Source organism: Xiphias gladius, chromosome 14 (genome assembly GCF_016859285.1).
Source record: "Xiphias gladius isolate SHS-SW01 ecotype Sanya breed wild chromosome 14, ASM1685928v1, whole genome shotgun sequence".
Classification (NCBI taxonomy): domain Eukaryota; kingdom Metazoa; phylum Chordata; class Actinopteri; order Istiophoriformes; family Xiphiidae; genus Xiphias; species Xiphias gladius.
In genome coordinates this window covers 7,838,778-7,860,857 of record NC_053413.1, presented here as the reverse complement: position 1 = coordinate 7,860,857, position 22,080 = coordinate 7,838,778, and the positions used below count along the sequence as shown (strand labels likewise).

At 40.6% G+C, this 22,080-nt stretch overlaps 4 protein-coding genes across 12 annotated transcripts; 1 reads left to right on the top strand and 3 right to left on the bottom strand.

Moving 5' to 3' along the window:
* Nucleotides 1–232: 232 nt before the first annotated feature.
* On the bottom strand, nt 233–2,840 carry rpl37a (ribosomal protein L37a). Its single transcript, XM_040144010.1, has 4 exons — nt 2,711–2,840; nt 1,802–1,930; nt 1,509–1,591; nt 233–395 (listed from the first exon to the last, which is right to left on the bottom strand). The coding sequence occupies exons 1-4, from the start codon at nt 2,711–2,713 to the stop codon at nt 332–334; spliced, it is 279 nt and encodes a 92-aa protein (XP_039999944.1). The 5' UTR covers nt 2,714–2,840; the 3' UTR covers nt 233–331.
* Nucleotides 1,859–5,115, top strand: cfap410 (cilia and flagella associated protein 410). Of its 4 annotated transcripts, none has more exons than XM_040144006.1 (8): nt 1,859–1,952; nt 3,112–3,202; nt 3,329–3,347; nt 3,499–3,545; nt 3,665–3,894; nt 4,097–4,247; nt 4,383–4,482; nt 4,581–5,115. In XM_040144006.1, the coding sequence occupies exons 2-8, from the start codon at nt 3,126–3,128 to the stop codon at nt 4,743–4,745; spliced, it is 789 nt and encodes a 262-aa protein (XP_039999940.1). In that variant the 5' UTR covers nt 1,859–1,952; nt 3,112–3,125; the 3' UTR covers nt 4,746–5,115. The 4 variants fall into 4 exon arrangements, with proteins under 4 accessions (XP_039999940.1, XP_039999943.1, XP_039999939.1 ...); XM_040144009.1 differs by lacking the exon at nt 1,859–1,952 and adding an exon at nt 2,482–2,502; XM_040144008.1 differs by lacking the exon at nt 1,859–1,952 and adding an exon at nt 3,003–3,026.
* On the bottom strand, nt 5,084–9,547 carry orc2 (origin recognition complex, subunit 2). 3 transcript variants are annotated; one of them, XM_040144002.1, is made up of 17 exons: nt 9,468–9,506; nt 9,216–9,363; nt 9,041–9,112; nt 8,791–8,946; nt 8,071–8,157; nt 7,840–7,929; nt 7,709–7,740; nt 7,533–7,590; nt 7,110–7,426; nt 6,908–7,017; nt 6,667–6,799; nt 6,383–6,479; nt 6,166–6,312; nt 5,913–6,084; nt 5,767–5,828; nt 5,556–5,674; nt 5,084–5,452 (listed from the first exon to the last, which is right to left on the bottom strand). In XM_040144002.1, the coding sequence occupies exons 2-17, from the start codon at nt 9,250–9,252 to the stop codon at nt 5,369–5,371; spliced, it is 1,773 nt and encodes a 590-aa protein (XP_039999936.1). In that variant the 5' UTR covers nt 9,253–9,363; nt 9,468–9,506; the 3' UTR covers nt 5,084–5,368. The 3 variants fall into 3 exon arrangements, with proteins under 3 accessions (XP_039999936.1, XP_039999938.1, XP_039999937.1); XM_040144004.1 differs by lacking the exon at nt 9,216–9,363 and having other exon boundaries at nt 9,417–9,547; XM_040144003.1 differs by lacking the exon at nt 9,468–9,506 and having other exon boundaries at nt 9,216–9,410.
* Nucleotides 9,548–10,605: 1,058 nt separating this feature from the next.
* zgc:162816 (uncharacterized protein LOC571260 homolog) lies at nt 10,606–15,014 on the bottom strand. 4 transcript variants are annotated; one of them, XM_040142742.1, is made up of 10 exons: nt 14,659–15,014; nt 13,786–13,932; nt 13,552–13,681; nt 13,089–13,239; nt 12,827–13,007; nt 11,845–11,963; nt 11,591–11,717; nt 11,282–11,344; nt 11,099–11,204; nt 10,606–11,004 (listed from the first exon to the last, which is right to left on the bottom strand). In XM_040142742.1, exons 2-10 carry the CDS (start codon nt 13,929–13,931, stop codon nt 10,915–10,917), a joined length of 1,113 nt encoding a protein of 370 aa, XP_039998676.1. In that variant the 5' UTR covers nt 13,932; nt 14,659–15,014; the 3' UTR covers nt 10,606–10,914. The 4 variants fall into 4 exon arrangements, with proteins under 4 accessions (XP_039998676.1, XP_039998673.1, XP_039998674.1 ...); XM_040142739.1 differs by having other exon boundaries at nt 13,786–13,941; nt 14,659–15,013; XM_040142740.1 differs by lacking the exon at nt 14,659–15,014 and adding an exon at nt 14,471–14,637 and having other exon boundaries at nt 13,786–13,941.
* Nucleotides 15,015–22,080: the final 7,066 nt, after the last annotated feature.

Here is a 22,080-nt window from a genome sequence, read left to right as displayed (position 1 = left end):
AGGTTTTTACCCCAACAAAATGCAAGCCCGGAGAATCCCTTTCTTCTGTTATGTCACCCTTAAATGCAAGTGTACATGGACAGTTGTACTACCTATGATGGTTATTGGCAGCCTGAGTGCCAGTGCAAATTTCTCACTCATGCAGCGTTGGTATCTTCTTGTCGCTACAGCACACAAGTTTTGATTTTTCTGCTACATTATAAACCAGATGTACAAAGAGACAAACAAAGTATTCCGCTCCAGACCGCTTTATTTTTAGACGTTGTGGCCATGTCCAGGTTGGTTAAATTATAGAAAAAGTCCCAAATCCACCAGTGATTGTCGCACTGGTTTACTGGTCCTTCAACTCCTTCAGTCTCCTGATCGCGGACTTGACTGTGACAGCGGAAGTTGTGCTGAAAAAGGAAAAACAGTACTTACAAAAAGGTGCATAATTTGGAAAACTGTTGAAAAAAACCTTGGTGTTGCTCCATTTACAGGGATTCAAATAACTTTAGTATTATTGATGGAGGTGATTTTTTATTTAGCGGCCATTTAAAAAAAAAAAAAAAAAAAAAAAAAAAGCAAATCTGGTGTAGAGGTGTTTTACAATTATATTTTTGAGTTGTAATTGAAAAAAGTGACATTTTTACTACTTCCACCGAAAAAATTAAGGGCATGCAAAGTTCATTAAGGTAAGGTAACAACTTATTGAGTATTCAGTCTTAAGGAAAAAAGTTTTCCAGACAGCCGTCCCTTAAAATATATTGGCAATTAGATGTCTGCAATCACAGGAGTGCTTCATTTGAAAGCACTGAAAAGTTGCTTTGTGGTTGACTCTGATTTTGTTTAATTGAATAGCGCTGATTTTGGGTGTTTTGTGGTTGCTTAGCACAAAATCCAATCTTCATTTTCCATATTGTAGTCTGACAAGGACTTGGCTATATTATTAAATGTAGGCTTTACGCTGGATGATTTCAAGTTCTGTCCATTGACACTTTGACTTGAATGGCTTCTACATCTGACTGGATGAATGCACTGTTCCCTAGGATGTCACTGAGTACTTCCAATTTCTAAAAAGAGAAGGGGCTGCTGTTCTGGAAAAGTCAGGTATCTCCAAAACTATCCCCTAAAATTTGTTTCTAAATGATCAGAACGGAGAAATTAACCATGTAGTTACTGGATCATGCTTAATAAATATGAAAAAAAAAAAAAAAAAAACCTAGCCCATAGAGTCGGGAACAATGTTCTTTTTACAGTCAGGTTACAGACCAAGAACACAACAAACCCAACACACCCCTTGGAGCAGGTAGAACAATCAGCTAATGGCAAAAAATGTGTGATGGCAAAAATACGATTGTTGGTACAGCAGGTCTTTCGTTAACAGACAAACATGCAGCCCTAAAACCAATTTTGACTTTTATAAACATATAAAAAAAAACCAACATTTTCAGTTACATGTTGCCAGATGAAGCTGCATGGTAAAATTACATTATGCAAAAACAAACAAACAAAAAAAAAAAACCTACTTGTAAGTCCAGGCGCCTCCAGCCACTGTCTTCTTGCAGGATCCACAGTGCCAGATACCAACAGCCCTCCTCTTCATCTTGGTCTGTTAATATAAAATAGAGCACATTAATAATGAAAGGGAATCATTGCAATTTATCAAGATGCAAAATCGAAACATCATTATCTTTGTTTTGACTTCAAACATAGCCTGTGCCACCTACTGGAGACATTACTAATGTGTACATTGCTTTTTGCATAACATCATGAATTAGTTACAGCAAAGGCTTAAAGTTTTCTCTAGGGCTGTCCTTACCTTGCCACAGAATGAGCAGGTGTATTTAGCATGCTGGGAGATTTCAATTTTCTTCACCATCTTCCTCAGCGACGCGCCATAACGCGTGCCATATTTACCAACGATCCCCACCTTCTTGGTGCGCTTGGCCTGCGGACAACATGAACACACAGTAAGATACGATGATACAATATGCGACATTAATACAGGTGTACATACAGTAACCACTACCGATATACTGGGGTGATACTACTGACACATCTGCCATTTAAATTTCTAAAAGTACTGGTGCTAAAGGGCTAAAAAAGGAGTAAAAAGTGTGCTACGGGCAGTTTCATTTCAAGATATCCAAATGTTTGAATAATGCCGTACAGAGTAAGGTTATAAAGATTAATGTTTCACAACCAATGTACAGGGAAATACTCCATGTCTCATCACTACAAGGATTTAACTGACATTTTTGCCTGTAAGTGGCAAAAAACCGCTTCTGACACCAGCGGAATAACTAGCTAGCCTCCACAAGCTTCTTCCTACCAAGCTAACTAACTTCAACCAGTTCAACAACCATTAACCAGGTTTGGAGAAGACAAATTCAATTTAAAAACGAGGCCTGCCATTTCGCTTCACTCTAAAACTACAGCTCCTCTACACGAGCACGAAATGCAGGGTTTAACGACCGGCAGCAAGCTAATATTACTAGCCCGCCCGGTACTTGGACCAAAGTGAGTACAGCAATGGTGGCAGCCATTTCTGTCCGATTAGGGCATGAAAAGATGGTTTTTATTGTTGATACAATCACAAAGCCCACACAAAAAGACTCAGGTCTGACAAAGGATGACACCGCAAAGCCTCCAAATATGTGAACGTATCATTTATAGCCCAGAAAATGTTAGATTGATACGGATTAGGAAGGGGACATTCATGGCTCACCATCGTTTCAGTGGAGACGTAGGTCCAAAGAGGGATTGCTTACCGCGCAGACGCGATTTACTCCAGTCGATTACGCTGCATTGTGGGACTTTGAGTTTTCGAAGAATGCAGATAATAAGACATGAAAATAAAACACCACTTAAAATAAATAGTAAAATGCCGATTTTTGGTGTTTCTGTGAACAAAGCTCTTCAGAAAAATACATAAAATTATAATCGAAATTAATTTGAATTAACCAGTAACCAGGGACGCTTCAGCAGATACGCGCATGCGTGTTCATGTGACGGACGACAACATCCTGTTGCTGAGTTAAAATGTTTGTCCACATAGCTTGTCATAATGCGGTTTTTGTTGTTTTTGAAGATATAGTGCATTAAATATATTCTTTCTTGTGGACTAAGTTACGTGATATGCTATGAAGCTAACAAGGAAACTGGTTCTCGCTAAGGCTAAGGCCTCCGACTTGGAAAGCGTGAAGAAACTGAACTGCTGGTAAGAGTTTAAATTTTAGCAGACCACTAGTTTAGTTTTCACTTTACATGCTGATGGTCGAGGCTGACGGATGCAGTTTTGTTGTATATCTCGCATTTGTGGTAACGTTACATTTCATTTTTGCAGGGGATGCAACCTGACTGATGTGAGTAGTCAGTTAATGGATATCGTATTTTTTCTGACATTGAATCCACTATTAATACTCAATTTGACTTTGTAACTTTTCTTTTTATTGATTTTATTTAAGTTATATGTATGCTATAATATAAGTGTTCCCGTATACTCTCTCTTCCCAGATTTCTATCTTCTCTCAAATGCCCAATATTAAGGTGCTGACACTGAGGTTTGTCTTACACACATACAGTATACAGCCATGTTACTGTTAACACTGTGACACACTGTTACACTTGCACTGAATCATTATGGATGAATAATGAATCTTGGCTATGTCTTTCTCCTTAGTGTCAACAGCATCTCATCTCTGGCTCCTCTAGCTGGCTGTCTGTCTCTGTGTGAGCTCTACCTGAGGAAGAACATGATTCCTTCACTCTCTGAGCTCTCTCATCTGCGCCTGTTGACACGTCTCAGAGTGCTCTGGTTGGCTGAGAACCCCTGTTGTGGAACTGAGTCCAGCCAGTATCGCCTGACTGTGCTGCGCTGCCTGCCTCGTCTCCAGAAGCTGGACAACCAGGGTGAGCGTGCAATGTCTCTGCAACACTCCCTAGTTGGAACAGAAGAATTCAAATGACTAATTCTGTGATGGGATTGGAAATTATTGTAGTTAAGCACACCTGTATGTTGGCGAAGCTTTTCTAGAGCTTCTGATCATATCATACAATCAGTTCTGGATCTTTTGAACAGCTCATACCTGTGTATAATGTTTTGTGTGTGCAGTAGTGACAGAGGATGAGTTAGCGCTAGCTATCATGGAGGGCGAAGTGGTCACCACGCCCCCAGGCAGTGTCCAAAACCACCTTTCCACAAACGGACTTCCAGATGCAGAAACAGAAAATGACCCACTCAACTACAACATGGAGGAGACCAAGTAAGCCTTACGGATATACACACACGCTCACGGAAATAAAACGTGCTTTGGCTGGGGGGGAAAAAAAACAAAGATGTCGAATGAATGTAGACATATTAAGATAAAATATTCCTTTCTATTGATTTTTGTTTTTAGTAAAATCAGGGAAGAGTTGGGGATGAAGCCCCTGTCCAGAGACAAGTTCCCTTCTCTTTCCTCTCCGTCAACCAGAGAAACCAAATCATCTATGAAAAAGGTAGTCTCTTATCACTGAACAATGCTTCCCTAAAACTCAGAGCTTTGAATGTGCTATTCACGTGAGCCATTAACTGATCGCTTTGATTGTATTTTCAGACACACACTCTCGATGCAGTTCTGCTGCTGCTGAACGATTTGGATGAAGAGGAGCTCCACATTGTACACACAGCTACACAGAACAGACTCCAGACTTACACGCTGGACTCAGAAACACTACAGGATTCACTGCAGTCACAGAAAACTTCTGACATTCAACACTGAAACATTTCACAGCATGCGCTCAGGGCCAAACTTCTCACTCTTTTCCTTGTCCAAACCAAAAGTTCGTCCTTGGAGATTAGGTAAGGGGTCCTAACCATGCCCCACTCTCCACCCACTCTCCTGTTATCTCCTGATTCCAATAAGCATGTCATGGGATTTAATTTCACTCACCTTTTTCCTTTTTATGGTCCAGTTTTCACAGGTACTGAATAATTTCCTTTGCTTTCTGTTTTTTTTTTTTTTTTTAATAGCAGCATGCCTACCTGCCTTGTAAGAACAAAATGTATGTTTTGCTAAATGTAGATCTATTTCTCTAATCAGAGTAAATTGCAATACACTAACTTTCAATGTTGAATTTATTTACACAGATGTTAGCCGGAAACATGTATACATTCAGACACAGAGTGTGAATATCACAGTGCTACAAAGGGGCAACTGAAAACATTTCATCAGTAATTTGAAGTAAACCATCAATTTAAACTGTGCGGAGCTTGTAAGCTGGGTACATGTCTCATATCAGATGTAACTCAGTCGCTACGTCAAAAGCTAATTCAACCAAAATCCCTCTGCTGGGAGAGTCAGTTCATGAACGTTATTTAACATAAATGTAAAGCATCCTCTTTTCATTCACCCTCCTCGTTCTCCAAGAAATCCATCAACGTGCTCGCGTCCACAGCAACGATCAGGTACTCCACTCCATCTGCACCCTAGAGAATCATGTGAATAAATGTAAGTTAGAGACACTAGAGTCCACAAGGAGTTATGGCATTGAGTAAGAGTTGAGACCTCTATCATTAAACAGAGCTCCACCTTGCGTGTCCGTATCAGTTTATGGTCTCTGAACTCAGTCAGCTGAGTCCTCAGTGTGAGATCAGAGTTTACCAAGAATGCCTCTCGACAACGCTGGTAGAAATCTTGGAATGACAATCCTGCACGTAGTGGAAGGAAAATATTACAATCATAGCAAAACATGTTTGGGAAAGATCTGTTCAGCTTTTTGAAGTTTTGATTGCGTGCGCACCTGTATATGAAGGATTGTCTTTGTTTTCCAGCTGAAATTTCACCAGCAGTTTGAAAATTCCTCTACAAAGGGAAAAGAAACACATGAAGAACTCAAGCAATGCATTAGCCGTTTAACAGCTCATTATATCAACGGGCATGTGGTACCTTGCATTGGGTGTCAAGCTGCGGAGCACGTGTGTGAGGGAGGACAGAGCGAGCGCACCAGTCTGCTGCACCAGGAGAGAGTTTTCATACGACGTCTCCTCTGCGTAGTGCTGGAACGTCACACACTCCCACCACAGCCAGTTAAACTGACTCTGCTTAAACTGGTCCCACACTGGGAGAACAAAGGAGCGATTCAGCTGCGAGGATGCATTTCAACATAACTAGCTCTGCAATACACACATTAACCACCCACCCAATGGAGCGTTGATGTGGTCTAAAGAAGCCACTAAGTGCAGGTTGGGGAGAGATGCCAGCTGCCCCAGTGCACTCTGGACCTTCTCTCCTCGCAGCATCGGTCCATCGATATTATGGATTAGCAGGTACACACGGAGATCTGGGCCTATGACGACATGCTTAATTGTAAAACACTTATAATTTCAACACAAGCTACATGACAGAGAGACACTCACTGTCTTTAAGGGTCTGAGTGATGAACTGGATCTGGTCTGTGGGTGTTCGGAAACTTCCCTGGTGCTCTAGGACCTCACATGTCATCGCATTTAAGATCTGCAATGAAAGCATAAATACTGAAATCAGATAGAAAGAAAACAAAGAATCCAACTTTATCAGTATTGTGCCAGTGTTTCCTCTTTGAAATTTATCTGGTAGATAATTGTCATTTTGACTTTGGTTCCACTCTTGCTCCTATTTTAGTCCTGGTTTTATTTTTGATAGAGGCATATAGGATACTGACTGATTTAAGAGTTATGGAAGGGAAGAATCCATTAACCACAAGATGGATTTCTTGAGCCAAGTGAGACACACGGAAGTCCTCCAGCAGAGCTTTTTTGCTGCCTAACCCGTAGACCAGCACACTGAAGCCCAACCTACACCCAAACACACACAAACACTTCTGTCTTGTACCGATTTTAACATGCAAAAGGCCACAAAGCTATGAAAAAACATGCAATAAAAAAAGTGCAAGCCACACTCACTGTAACTGTAACATCCATTTGCTGAAGTGCTTTCGGTGTTTGCTGTGGAGCTGCTGGATCTCTTTTGAGTAGCAAGATGGCTTTCCCTCTAAAAGCCGCAACAATGTCTCCTAAAAACACAAAATAAGGACAAACTCTACTTCAAACACTTGGGGAAAGCAGAAATTTAATACATTTCGACTACTGGCTGTTATGTACTAACCCTGTCGAGTTTAGGGGTGTGTAAACGCTCAAGGGTGCGGTCTGATGTCAAGACTTTTGAACTGCCGTGGGCCTCGAAATACTCCTCAACCATGCTTGGCTGGTTGAGAGGTTCAGAAGTGCTCTTGCTCTTCTTGGCAGGTGTCTTGTAGAGAGCTGCAGATAAACCTTTACTAGGTGTTCTTGGAGTCTTCAAGTTCGCCTTGTCCTCTTTTTTTACTTCCTGCTCTTCCTCCATCCCATCATCCTCCTCCTCTTCCTCCTCCCCAGAGTCTGAGGGCGACAGCTCACTGTCGCTGTCTGACCGAAGGCTCGGAGCTGAAAATAGCACACAGCTTTGGATATTAGCTGAAGTCTCAGTTAACATACCTTATTTACTGCAACAGTAAGAGAAGCTCCTTTCGTTGTTACATGTAAAACTCACTTGTCATTCTCTTCCTGAGCCTGTGGGGTGTTGTGGAGACAAACTGGACCTTCTTGCGCTGTCATACAAATAGCAAAGGTTACACCAAGAAAACATCTCTTGACATAGTGGCTGAGCTATCTAACCACAGCTTAGAGAAAAGTGGTAACAAGAAGAAAAACGCCTTCTAGTCTCACTCTCGGTGGTGTTCTGCTTTCACCTCTGTGGTCTAGATAGAGAGGGAGAGACAAAGAATAGACTTAGTTGTATGTAAATGGACGCAAGACAGAATGTACACAAAGAGATAGGTAGAATGTACTGAACATACTACGGCCGGTTCGGGTGGGAGTGGAGGGTTCAACGTCTGGGATCTTGCTGAAGGTCACGCTTTTCCCGGGAGTCCGTGCCAACTCACTTGCTATGTAAAAAACCCCAAAAACAAAACCTGTAATATCCTAAAAACCCAGTTTATAATCATCTAATAAATCTAGTCAATGCTATAAAAGGGAAGAAGGTTTGTGTGTCTATGACAGAGTGTGTGACTAGTAGAGGCTCTCACCAGTCTGGGCCATGCTGTGGCCGCGTTTAACTTTCTGAAAAGTGAAAATGGAGGATCCAGCCACTCTGGACATACCCTCCTCGTCCTCTGCAAGGCCAAGAAAAAATACAGCAACCACTTACGATGACAGGTTTTTTTTATATCATGAGCAGCATTCATTCTAATGTAGGCTGTACCACAAAGATCTGGAGCTGGTGTGTCAATTCCACAATTGACCATTTGTGATAACATGATGTGTTAATACACTGTACATAAACTCAGCCTACTCTCACTGATGTAAATGGGGTCAACTTAATATTAGAAGCACCTCTCGGCATAACACAATACAACAGCACCAAACAGCCTCTGAGATGAATCAACAACTCAAAACAGTTTCAACAGAAGAATTCATATTAGCATTACAACCTTAATGAAGGTAGGATTTATTGCAAGGCTGCTGTATTAGACTGCATGGCTTTCAGCTAGGTGTACCTTATAAAGTGGCCACTGGGTATTGTTTTGATCCTTCTGTTGATAAGGTTCAACACCACCAAAAAAAAAAAAAAAAAAAGGCCCAAATTAAAAGACAGCATCCATCTGAAATACACAGTTGTATGTTCCCTGACTGAATAGAGCTCTACTAACACAACGAGAGCTGAAAATAAACGAGGAATGAGTTGACTCTGAGCACGGTTTACTACCCACAATGGGTTTTCAGAACCTAACAGTTTTCTCACTCACCTTCCGTATTGTCTGTTCCTAGAGCTCGGATGTAGTTCCGCTCGTCAAAGACCCCATTCTCATCCCCATCCTCTCCGGCATCCCCTCTGGCCCGCCGTGCGCCCGGGCTCTTAAACGTTACCATCCTCTGGACAGACCCGCCGTGACTCTGCACACCTGACAAAGCGACAGCACACACAGGCGGGCGGCTAGTGAGTTCCTACGCGAACGCATTCAAGCAGGGGAAGTGAAGTGACTCTGCTGCCCATACCCTCCTGTTTGTCCACGATGTGCTCCAGAACATCCCCATCACCGATGAATTTCACCTCCAACGCACTCATGGCTAAAGGGAAATACAACATAGTGTGACAGAAGCTACAGCTGAGTGTTACGCTTACAACACACAACACACAGAGACGTGTATTTCTCAAGGATGTGTGCCTTACTGCTAACAAAGTCTTTTAACCAGGAAGGTTCCGTCATTCATGGTAACCACATTAGGCTGCTAGCTGCCGGTATAACGTTAGTGTGTTGAGAGGGGAGACGCACTGTGGCCGGTCAGCAGCGACAGACAACGGCTGGTTTCCTGGATGTCTACAGGAAAAGTGGAAACAGTGATATAATGTATCGGAACGGAGGTAACTTACTCGATAATGTCAGTGTCGCCCGAGGGGAAATGTAAACAAATCTTTCACAACCTGCGAGCTAAACTGCGAGACGTTGTGACAACTTTCCGCGCCATCCTCCTGAAGTTTTTAAACCACGTGACAAGTGAAAGGTCAACGGTGGCCAATCAGAACGTTCGCTTCATTGGAGACACCATTTCCCAAAATGCTCTTCGCACTGCTAACCTACTCGCTGCTGAGATTTCCTGAATGACTGAAGAATGAATTAAGTTCTATTATCAACAACAACAACAACAACAACAACAACAACGACAACAACAACAATAATAATTATGATTTGGGCAGTGGCATATTTCGTAATTTATAATTTAAAACATGGTAACATACTTTTATTTTTTATTATCATTAGGACATCTATTTTAAAACTATGGAAAGCTACTTGGGAATAGAAAATCAGTGGAAATTGAGGACAATAGTAATTTTATTGACTCAGAATTAAGAAGTGACTATGTTTGTAGTGGTGACCGCATTCTTAGTCAATAATAGTGTATCACAGTGGACAACAACGTATTACAATGGAAGGAGTAACCTCTCGCTCAGCGCTTCAACTTTCATTTCTTTGTCCGTATGTTCATCTTGCATTTACCAGCACATTTTGCTTTCAAGTCAAACTATGCACGAAAGCACCTGTCTCGTCAAAAGTAATTTCATTCGTTCGGTCTCCTGTCTTCGCTGCCCACATAGACGATGAAAAACACTGTACAAAACAAAACAAGAGATATTAAAAAGAAAAATGCACATTTCTGAAATAGGGTTTCTATTAAGATATGTTGAATAACTAAAAACATACCTTAATAGTTCTTAAGCACTTAATAGTTTCTCCGTCTTCACAGTAAGACGGAGAAACTAGATAGACATCTGCATCATCATTTACGTTTCTTAAATTTTTTTCATTTTTACTATCAAGTGGGCTTATACAAATAAGTGGCTAACTGTAGCATGATAACCATTATATTGTTTTCAGCCTTCAGCGAGTGCCTATGCAACATCAGCTGCCTGCTGGCATTTGTTGCTTCGGTCTTTGCCACAGAACAATGAGTCTTGTTTAAATCCACATACTGACACATTTCAAAACACTGCAAGGTGGCATTGATGAAATGATGAGGTGACAACATAGTCCCAAAACTCTGATTTATTTAGACATTTTTTTATACAATTCTTTTCCCACATCACTTCAGAGACAATTGGGAAATCGGTTTTCAAAAAACCTTTCGTGTTATTTAATCAGTAGTGTTGGAATACATCTACACTTTCAAATTGGAATTATACTCTACTACTGATATGTACCTTTTGCCCCAGAGGAACAGAGGATACAAGAGGTGAATATTCTTCAACCATAGTCGTCCACTACTTATGATTTCAACTACATGTGTTATTAGTTGCTCCAAGAAGTCCTTCTTTCAGAGTTAATTTAGCTATCCTAACAAAGTTATGTATGAGTGAACAGTTGGACAGCTTTTCACCACCCGCGGGTGGGTGTCCACCTCCCCAGCAGACGGCCCTCAGTGTGCACATGGTACACGGAATGCATCACCGCTGTTGCACAAGACTACAGAAATAGACAGAGATGGTCAGACAAGAGGAGAGCGACACAATAAAACTGATAAAGCAGTAATCTTAACTCCACATTAAACAGTACTAACATGGTAGGGGATCAGTGTGAGCAGAGAGCCGAGGGGGTATTTGTTGTAGTCCAGTGGTCCTGAGATGGAGCTCACTCTGCCATGCTCCTGGGTCATAGACAACAACCTGGAGGGAAAAGTGTCTCATCACAACCTCAGTCACACTTAAGTTTAGTTTATTAGAGGCAAGAGTAATAGAATTACTTGAGGTTTGGATGCCCTTCAATCACAGCATATCCAGTGGGAAGTTTTCCAGCTCCATCCAGACTAAGAGTGGTGAGCAGAGGCAGGTGAAAGGTTATATCAGGGGCAGGTTTAAATCAGATTTTCAACAAATACAGAGATAACAGTCAGTTAAGTAGCGGTGAGTGAAAAGGTAAGTGATGGATTAGCCTCAGTTGCTACGGATACTGTTGAGTTACATGATTGTGTCTTTTGTCAGCCTAAAATGTTAAGCAGTTTACCTTTCCAATATGCAAATACTAACAGGGTAAACGGTACTAATGAAGGCACCTGATTCCACTCCATCCACAGTCAATCAGGAGCTGGTTCCTGTGGGGACAGTGTCCAATGACCCTTGTCAAAACCCTCACAGCCACGTCCTCCAAACTGCATGAGCCAATCACAGACTGCTGCACATCTAAAACCCACCAAAAATGAACACTGCTGTTTGGCAACTTTAAAGGACTTATGTTTTCTTTTCTTTTCTCATTATGTTGAGTTCAACTGGAAACCTGATACAACTACATCTACACCCATCCACGCACCATAGAAGACGTAGTTTCCAGGATGCACCTCGCTGAGCTGTGCCATGTCTTTGACTGGGTGACTACAGGAAGGGGTAGAACCAATGCTGGACTTACAGGTGATGCCGACAGCCTTCAGTCTGCCAGAAACAAACCCAGAAAAGTAAAATCAATGATCATATCAGTTCAGCATTTCATTAGACATAAATCTAAAAGCGTATGTACTTGTAAGATGTAATGAGGCCAATAACTCCCTATAGTGTGAGTCACGCTATAGGGACTTGTATTGGTAGTTGTATTTGTGTCATAGCCCAATACTGACACTCCTTTTATACCTTCTGCTGGTCTCCACATACTCCTGAGGTAAGTATCTGTCTCTTTAGCAGCTAAATACTCCACGTTGTGATGAACAATGCAGCGTGCAGACACAGTGCTAACTGAGTCCGCCTGCTGTTTGGTGCTGAGCAGGTAGCATACAGAAGGTTTATCAGAGCTTTTTCACTGAAAGCTTCTGCCTGCTGCTGCCGAAAAATGGCATCGTTGAATGCGGTATGCCTGAACCAAAAAGAGTAACGCTGCAGGCTGGAAAAGCAAAACAATGAGCTAAAAGATTGCTAAAACGCCTCAGCTCCATAGTGCTGTGGGGAACTGCAGATGGGTGATAAATCACTGCAGGCGAAACCTTTTACATTCTATGTAGTTATTTAAATGATTGTTAATATGAAAGTACCGATTAGAGCAGCTTTGTTGTATTAAAGCTGAATTTGGAAAAGGCTGACAGTGTAAATAAGCAAGATATAAGTAGTTTTAATCCCATTCTGCACTTCTGAGATGTCAGACGTTTAAAGTTCTTTCCTATTAACTAAACTTATTCTCCTTTCTTCTACAATCATGGCTATAAAGCAACAAGACTTTTGTGAAGCAAAGAAACAAATAACTTCACTTCCTCAAAAAAACTCTAAGTAAGGTGATATACACCTGTACCAGTTTACTTTTGTCTTACTTTTCCATGAACTGCAGAGTCAAGCTGGTGGTTTCCTGGGCGACAGTCTGTATTTGCTCCACTCCTCTGCAGTTATAGGTGTTTCCACAGTGAGCGTACACCCCTGTTAGCTCCACACCCTCCGTCTCAGTGATGGCCTGAGCCAATCCGAGCGCCCCAGGATCTGAGTGCAGGACACCGGCTACGACCAAGAACAAACATACCATCAGCAGGCGCTCAGTCGCCGTCGACCAGCTGCGTTGTGGTTCCCCTGCCTGTTTACCTCTCCCATTGCCACAGTCCAGTTTCAGCCAGACGTGCCACTGCCGACCGTCCCTCAGCGGTCTCTTTTTGAGCTGCTCCAGAGCAGCAGGATGATCCAATAAAACCTGGAAGAGATCCAGCCTCTCTGACAGGGCTGCACAACGTTCTACCTACAACCACACACGCAGACATTAATGTTAATTGCATCAGCCTGCATGTTGATATTCAGAACAATAATGGATTAGGTGATTGGCAGAAAATGAATCAATCTCTTTTTTGATAATTCCTTGGTTAAATTAATTAGTTCCACCTGTGCTTTTCCTGCTACGACGAGTAATGGCTGCAGTGGAAAAGGTAAACTGTGTCCCAATTCCATTCTGCATACATAAAACATAAAGTATGTGCTATATACTATTCGTCATATGGTAGAGTTGGTGTGTAAGAGAGAACAGGGGCACAGCTATGGTGTGGGTTAAGTGCACCTTATCAAAGGGAACAGAGTATGCATAGAGGATGTCATCAAATCCGTGGTCGGCATAGAAACAGGCCTCTGCAAGTGTGGAAACCACGATGCACCTCCGTGATCCACCTGTCATGATGTCAGCACACTCACTAGACATGAACACAGGCACACAGACACAGACGTTAACAGTGTCCCCTAAATGTGACTGACCTATATGAACGTATTGCATGTGTGTGAGAGTGTGTATTCATACAGTGTTTTGTGTGTCTTCATGTGTGGCCGAAGCTGGACTCCCAGCTTCTGACAGTGGTCGATCATCCTCTGGGCATTTCTCTTCACTTTGTCCAAATCCACCACCAGAGCAGGCGTACACAGGGCTGAGAGGGGCTCCCCTTCCATACTGGCAGCACTGGCGCAAACACAAATAAACACACACACACACACACACACACACACAATTCTCTAGCAATTAAATTTTTGTGCATGACTGGCTTCAACTCACATACTAGTCCCACAGTGACACTATTCTTATGATAACAAACATACATAGTATGTCATACATACATAAATAACATACCAGCAAATCAGCACACATAACTTTTCCCCCCCAATTCTGTGTAGTGTTGCAATAATTCATGTTATGTAATGTAGAGACCTTTGAACTTTGAAAGCTAAACACCAAGATGTTTTCAGTTTAAACTCTTCCAATTTTCCACTGAACACTTACTAACTTTAAATGTCAGTAATAAAACAATTAATTAACCAAAACTAAATAGAAAAACACAATATACATTAGGTCCTTCTCTTATGGCCTTCATTACAATGAAGCCTTGGCTACAGAAGTGTCCAAAAACAGACCCGATTTTAGATGCTCTAGATTTTTTTTTTTTTTTTCTTAGCAATCACTGATACTTTAATACATCTCTACGAATACTCACATTAGACTATGTATTTTCTACTGGTACTTTTGCGAGTTCGTTACGAACCGGCTCTACACCGGTACATACTAGCTCCAGGAAATAGCCGTAAGCCTGCACTCTAACTTCGACCCTAACGGCAGCTCTCGCCTACTCGTCCAGCCATTTTAACAAAAACATTACAAAGCCCAATAGTGTGAAAAACTCACTTTAGTACCGGCGACAGACGGTGGCCGTGACAGTTCGCTGCTGACACCGTTCGGCACCGCAAGCCATAAAAACTCCGGTGGATTCGACGAGGCTGAAGTTCGGTTGCATTCGGAAGTGAAGGGGAAAGTTAAGGGCAACTTAACTCACAGCGCTGAGCGACCGAGTCTCCGTTTTTTGCACCTCTTTCTGTTGTGAAAGCGTGTCATACATTTTAGGTAAAGCCTTAACACTGTCCGAAACCCACTCTCAAATTTTGAAACCTATATAAATTATAGGTTTGCATCTACTTGTGGAAATGCAAAAGGGGAGAAATCGCTGCTTGTTTCATACCTAAGACACGTCAGACTAGGACCACATCAAAAACCAATATACTTAGACTGGTCAAATCTGGTTTAGATTATTCCAGAGGTGCAAGAGATTATTTAAAACTCAATATCAGATTTGTGAAACCTTTATTCTATTTGTGAAAACACAAAAAGGGGAGATTTCACTGCTTTTTTCCCATCTATAGACCACATTAGACCAGGTCCTGATGAAAAAACTTTGTAGCCGAGGACAAATGACCAAATCGAGCAGCATGCTTACCCTGCTCCACTGGTGATGTATCACAACGTAATAAAATATATGTGAAAAACATATTAAACAATAAATACACATTTTTTACTGAGTGTATTACCAGTCTCTATACAGAAACTGCAATAAGGTAAATATAGTGATATAGATGCAGTCTGCCTGAGACGTTTTTTTTCATATGAAAGGTTTGGTCTCTGCTGCATCCATCTTGATCCATCATGCTTAAATGTACTACACTAATACTACGGCAGAGGAATTACTATGCAGTGGGTACCAGTAATAAAAAAAATTTTTTTTCTCACTTTCACACCATTAATTAAAAGTAGAAAAGAAGACTCTGTTCTCTGGAACAACTTACCCACTGCATGAATTGGATGAATTGTGGCAGTTTGGTTTGTTTCCAGTCAGGTTGGTCCTGCCTGGTACATGGTATACACTTTAAACAAGACTGATGCACCAAATCTGTACTGTCACTGTATTTTCCAGGGGTGCTCAGAAAGGATATACAATGACGAAAGGTGGAGGGTAGAAGGAAAGGAGAGAGGAAGGAAGGATGTAATAGCATGAAGGAAAGGCAGGGAGAAACAATAGCAAAGACAAGTAAATGGGAAAAGCGCAGAGAAGTGGGTAAAAAATAAATAAATAAAAAGGAAATTAGAAGGAAGAGGGAAGCAGAGCTGAAAAGTAAAATGACAGATGAACAATAAGGACAAGGTGAAGCTATGCATATGATTATGAGTGACAGATACACAGGAATAGGGAAAAGAGGAGATCGAGAGAGGGAAGGAAAGAAACAAGGAAAGAAGAAGAAAAGTAAGATTGATAGAAATGTACAGAGCCTAAGAGGGAGAGGACAGACAGTAAGACAGAAGGAAATATAAGACAAAAAGGGGACAAGCAAATGACAGTTGGTAAGGAGCAAGAGGACAGCAGGAAGAAACCAAGACAGACTTACATAGGGAGGTTCTAGTAGTAGTTAAAGGGCTCCGTAGCTACTTTCAATACTAGTAATAGCAGTAGTTATATTAGGAGTGCAACCAAAAGTTGTAGCAGTACTTTCTAGCAATAGTGATGGTAAGAGGATGGAAAACTGAGATATACTGCTTTTGACCCAAAGCCAGACTCACACACTCAAAAAGCAGGAGCATTGAAAACAGTGTAGTTTGTCAGCAGGCATAACGCAGGGCACCAACTGGTTAAACTGGTAAAGGGTTAAGGCAGACAAAAAGGCGAAAAGCTAAAAAACAAAACAAAAATAGCATAGTTGAAAATCACAATCACAGGCAGGCAGATTCAGGCAAAACAAAAGGGCTATGCAACCCTACGACTAGGAGACACAACACACAGTGTGGTAAAGGAAAGGCTACTGTGCAGGTGTACAGTGTAAACTCTTTGGATAACAGGGTTAAGGGGGTCATGTCTGCAGGCAGGTGTGAGGTCAGGTGACTGGCAGAGGCAGGTACTAAATGAGGACAAGTGGGGGGGCAGGAGGAGAAGAAGAGCAGGGTCTGATCTCTCAGTCAAATGTTGGTAATTGTGACAAATCATTGAAAGAACGCTTTTCATACAATGTCTTCACATATAAATCAAATGAAGAACAAGCACGCTACTGGCTAAAATTTGGAAATTCTGACACAGGCCACGGTAAAGGCTTTGGCAAAGGTGAGGAAAATGACATTGGCAGAAGCAGTGAGCGAGGTTGGCTGCGGCCAGTTAGAGGAAAGGTGAGAGAACAACAGTCATTTTTGTTTGTAAGAAGAATTTGAGGAGTGAATTCACCGATTGACCAATTTATGAAGATGTTTGGATTGTATGCCAAAAGGTAAAAATAACTTTTCTACTTTTATTCTGAAGTGAGAAAGAGGAGATCTTCATCAGAATCAGAAACAAATTGGAGAGACGTGGACTTTTGTAGAATTCTAGAGGAAAATAGCTGAGAAATCTCCCTTCCATTCATTTTCACCAAAATATGAAACTATGTTTTAAAGATTTTTTAGCCTCTCTGGGACAATTTAGTCCATATTTGACCAGTCTAAGTATAGTGGTTTTGGATCTGGACCAGTAGTTTACTTGAGAGCTTCAATTTTGTGAGAAATAATACTTTTACTGCATTTATCTTAGTGCTGGAGTTATGTCAGATTTTTTTTACCGAGAAAAAATCATTTGATAAACTGCAGTCTTAAATACCCAACATTAAAGGATCACTTCACCCAAATTGAAAAATAAAATAAATAAAATAAGAAAAAATAAAATAAAATAAAAATAATTTCTCACTTGGTATCTAGCCATGAAAATAGATTTGGTCAGATTTGTCCGGGTTTTGAGATATATCCACTGCTCTATCAACTTCTTAAATGTATTTTTGATACCTCAGGACATTTTACTGCCAACTGTGTACAACAACATCATTTAATGGAGAACTTTCACATCGAGGGACTGCAGGTTTTACTTAAGTGAAGGATCTTTCTCACAATTCAATTAATTACATGGCTGCAAAGCAGTGATTTGAGTGTTATAATAAAGGTTAAATGAAGGTCATTTTATTTGCTGAAGACTCTGCATAAAGAAACACCAAATATTTGATTTGAAAAAGAATCAGATAATTTTTATTGAAATTGTTATTTATGACAATATTTGAGTCCTGATAAAAAATAGAGACTGTGAAAAAAATAGTGTCTGCTTTTGGGTCCAAAATGAACTAAGCCCTAACAAAATCCCTTGACTGCTTTTTGTACACACGCTAATTTAATGATGAATTTAACAAATGGACAAGCGGCTGTTTGGATAGCTCCCCCCGTGTTTCTCTGTCTGTGGCAGAGGTGGAACCAGATCCACTGGAGCTCACTCTTAAACAGCCAGGTGCTTATGAGCCTGCTGTGGAGAAATCCCATTTAAGACTCTCACATCAGTGCCAACCCGACTCTGGTGCAGGACTTTCTGACAATAAAGACCACATCAAATGAGCAGAATGAAAGAAGACAGCTTAGCTCTGACAAAATTTCTATAAAATCTATAATACTCTCTGTTAACTTTACATCTTTTAATGACAGGTAAAAAGGTTTGTGTTTTCAGACTTTTAAGGAATGTCTCTGAGGCATTTCACTTCTATAAAATTATCAGACACATGATTCAAGGATGCATTAACCTTTAGTACGTGTTGAAAAAACTATTCTATGAATGAGAAATAGAGATTTACCAACACTCACTGAGAAAATACTTAAAATTATTTTAAAAGAATTTTAAAATACAGTACTACTCTTACATATACAGCACTTAAATAATTATCAGAACGACTTTACATTATACCTCTATATTTTTATCTTTTCTCTATGTGCATTTTTTAAATTTTCATTTATAATTTATGGTCTGCATACATTTTTTAAATTGTATTACAGTTTGTGTAGTACAATTATAACATTTATTATTACATCATTATTTATATTTTTCTTTATTTTTATATATTGCTCCCTATTTTATTATATGGAGATGGTATCAAATTATTTCACTGCACTGTGTATGACTATGTATATGATAAATAAATCTTTGAATCGGATTAATAGATGAGAAAGAGAATGAGAAAGGCCATTTTTTTAAACCAAAGATATTCTGTATATTTATACTGTGAGATGGCTCTATATCTTGTAATAACCTTTACTAGCAGTTACTGAAAGATGTAACTGTGTTGTAGAGAAAGAGTAGTAGAACTAGTAGAACTTTTGTCCTGGTGTCAACTATAGTCATCATTTCCATCTAATCTAATGCCTTTCTTTCAAATACAACAAGTACAGCATGTCCACATCTTTGTAGTGATCCTCTTTGGTCTTTTGATCACTCTGGGAACCCCAGACGGTTCAAACACAGAATACATCTTTGCAAAAACAGAGGCTACGTGTTGCGTGAATAAGAGCATGTTCCATACCCGAACAGATAGTGTGTAGTATACCCCAGGATACATGCGATTCACATCCATCCTCCACAGCTCATTGAAAAGACTGGTTAGTTCCTGGTTTACAGCTGGCCTCTTACAGAAAGTACAGACAACTGACAAATACTGACAAACGTAGTAAACAGTTACTCATGAGAAATGTCTATATCTCCTACTGTGTCGCGATGCATTTCGTCCACTGAGAAACAATGCAAGAAGGACAAGGACCCCAAAAAACCTGTACAACAGACATTTGACATTTTTTCGATAAATATATTAAAACAACAGCCTGGTTATTCTGACTTTTAGTAATAAGTCCATGGTAACTGTCTAATATTAACAAAAAACAATTATTGCAGACAGTGTTAAATAATGCAATGTAGCTACATTGAGGGAAGGTGGGGGTCCAAAATAAAAACAGGTACCTTGTAGCCATGATACTTCCTGCAAGCTTCCACTCCTTCAGCTCAGACAACAGCAGAGTGCTCACTTGTCTGTTTCACTAGAGGTCCACTCTCCACCAGGCACTCGATACCCCCGAGGGGCTGAACAATGTCCATTAACTGCTAATGGGCAAATCTGGACAGGTATGAACTTCATTAGCTCTGAGGTCCACATATTTAACTGGTATAGAGACCAGAGGGCACCTTGTCTCGGGGATACAGTTTTTCTCCATCGATTTGATGCATTTCTGCGAATGCAGTGATCACAACCTCTAAGGCATTCTTATTCTTTTTACACAGTTCCCTTTATTTTTCATACAGGTGTCACATAGAAAACTTTTTTTTTTTAAAACATCTAACACAAGTGCAGACTTCACTTGGGAGCCACAGTAAGTCCTGTCATATAGTCAAACTCATGTCGCAGTCAAAGCTGCTTCTCTTGCGTCGGCTCATTTGCTGTGTGAGAATACGCACAGAGGTACAAAACTGTAGACTCCATAATCTGTATAAAGTCACACATGTAGGACCACAGCAGGTTGGTTAATTGACGTTTGCCAAAAGATGGGAGCAAAGAGACAAGGAAAGGCAGATATAGGTAATGCAGGTAAAGGTAGGTAAATGTAGGGGTGTGCATAATGTACGGTTGGAAAATCTATGGGGAGATTACAGTCGTCCAACTATGGCCTATGACCGGCGCTCATACCACCTATGATATGGAGCAGTAACAGACTGCAGACAATTCATTGAGAATTTATTCTCAAGGCCTTAATATAATATAGAGAGAAACCCAGCAGTTCCAACCATGATCAAGCACTTGTTGACAGGGAAGAGAAAAAACTCCCCTTTGTGCACATGTCTAGACCCCTTTCTAGTTTTAAATGCTTTATTATTTAGTTTAATTTATGCTCACATGCTGTATATTCAAAATAATAATTAATTCATTAATTAATAATTTAATCCAACTGCCACGAACTAACACAAATGGTATTATTCCAGTTTATGGACTGGTTTGGCTGGAACTTGGAAGCAGGACTACATGCAAGAAAAAATTTTAGATTAGATTTTCTTTTTTCCCTTTTTTCTTTTACAGATTTGACCAGTCTAAGTATAGTAGTTTTTGTTCTGTCACTGGTCTGATGTGGTCTAGACATTTTTAAAAAAAGCAGTGAAATCTCGCTTTTTGCGTTTCAGACAGTGTCAAGGCTTTTCCTGCGATGTCTCACAGGCTGTCCCAACAGCGAGAGGCTGTAAGTTAAGTTTCCCCTTAACTTGCCGAGTCGGGAGCGAACTTGGGCCTCGTCCGGACCCAGCTGACGCTGACACCAGCTCTGGTGGCCCACTGTCGCTGTCATCATTCCAATTATCACTCGGTACGGCTGCTGGATTTTACTTCGCGTTGTGCCCATCTGAAAAAGAGACACAGTCATAGGCGAGCAACTATTCACAAAATCAGTAAAATGGAGGAAAATGAAGTGGAAAATAATGAAAAAAAAAAAAAAAAAATTTAAAAAGCAGTAAACAAAATAAAACGGTAACACTTGCGGCCTCAGTATCAAACCTTACATCATTCGTTTTGCATTTTGAGTCAAATACTTGCATCGTCTCCCGCGACTGTCATGATGCAACATGTCTTGGAGTTGGTAAAGTTTTGTTTTACACATGTAGCATTAACACAATTGTCACAGTACGTTACGTTATTCAAGTATTTCATACTCACCAGCCGTATCTAGGACGCCGCTTAATGGTTGACAAGGATGACAGAGCCCGTCGTCCCACTCCCACGCCGTACCTGCACACCACGTTGGTGTCCCCTGCCCTCTTGTGGCCTGAACGGTGCACGACACCCGGTTGCTGGAAATGCTCGAAACACTCGAAACACTCGATACATTTAGAGCTTCGCACCGGATACACACCGAGGGTCCAAGTCACTCGATCGTCCCGCCAGCCGTGGTGATCACGTTACTCCTGCGGTGTCCTTGAGTGGTCGAGATGCGGTCATTTACTGATGTAAAGTAGAGGTTGAGGAAGTATCCAGATCTTTTACTTAAGTTAAAGTAGCAATACCCAAGTGTAAAAATACAGTTGCAGATAACATGCATTCAAAATTTTTCCAGAAGTAACCAAGTACTAGCATCAGAATGGTCCATTTTGGAACTATACAGTTTTTATTGGATTATAATTAGCAATGCATTAATGTGTACATCACTTAAATTTTCAACTACTTTATCCTCTGCTAATCGCTTAATCTATTATGATACGTGAAAATGTATTGGTTAATTTTATGTAAATTGTTTTATTTTGTATTAATCATCTGAATCTGCAAAGTAACTAATAACTGAAGCGGTGATATGAAGGCAGTGGAGTAAAAAGCACAATATTTGCCTCCCAAATGTTACGCTGACTTCATCAGAATTATATAATGCAATAGATAAGTCCATACACTGCAAGATTTGCATCTTTGTATTTCTCTGTTCAGCAGA

Excerpts from the sequence above, each read along its gene's own strand:
- rpl37a (XM_040144010.1), bottom strand. Across the intron at positions 1,592-1,801 it reads CCTGCTCATTCTGTGGCAAG|ACCAAGATGAAGAGGAGGGC; the intron begins GTAAGGACAGCC and ends TTATATTAACAG. Across the intron at positions 396-1,508 it reads GGAGGCGCCTGGACTTACAA|CACAACTTCCGCTGTCACAG; the intron begins GTAGGTTTTTTT and ends TTCCTTTTTCAG.
- cfap410 (XM_040144006.1), top strand. The coding sequence starts at position 3,126 with ATGAAGCTAACAAGGAAACTGGTTCTCGCTAAGGCTAAGGCCTCCGAC. Across the intron at positions 3,546-3,664 it reads ATTAAGGTGCTGACACTGAG|TGTCAACAGCATCTCATCTC; the intron begins GTTTGTCTTACA and ends CTTTCTCCTTAG. Across the intron at positions 3,895-4,096 it reads CCAGAAGCTGGACAACCAGG|TAGTGACAGAGGATGAGTTA; the intron begins GTGAGCGTGCAA and ends TTGTGTGTGCAG.
- orc2 (XM_040144002.1), bottom strand. The coding sequence starts at position 9,252 with ATGACGGAACCTTCCTGGTTAAAAGACTTTGTTAGCA. Across the intron at positions 7,741-7,839 it reads TCCCACCCGAACCGGCCGTA|ACCACAGAGGTGAAAGCAGA; the intron begins GTATGTTCAGTA and ends CTCTCTATCTAG. Across the intron at positions 6,800-6,907 it reads AAATGGATGTTACAGTTACA|GTTGGGCTTCAGTGTGCTGG; the intron begins GTGAGTGTGGCT and ends GTTTGGGTGTAG.
- zgc:162816 (XM_040142742.1), bottom strand. The coding sequence starts at position 13,931 with ATGGAAGGGGAGCCCCTCTCAGCCCTGTGTACGCCTGCTCTGGTGGTG. Across the intron at positions 13,682-13,785 it reads ATGAAGACACACAAAACACT|TGAGTGTGCTGACATCATGA; the intron begins GTATGAATACAC and ends GTTCATGTCTAG. Across the intron at positions 13,008-13,088 it reads GGACTGTGGCAATGGGAGAG|CCGGTGTCCTGCACTCAGAT; the intron begins GTAAACAGGCAG and ends TCTTGGTCGTAG.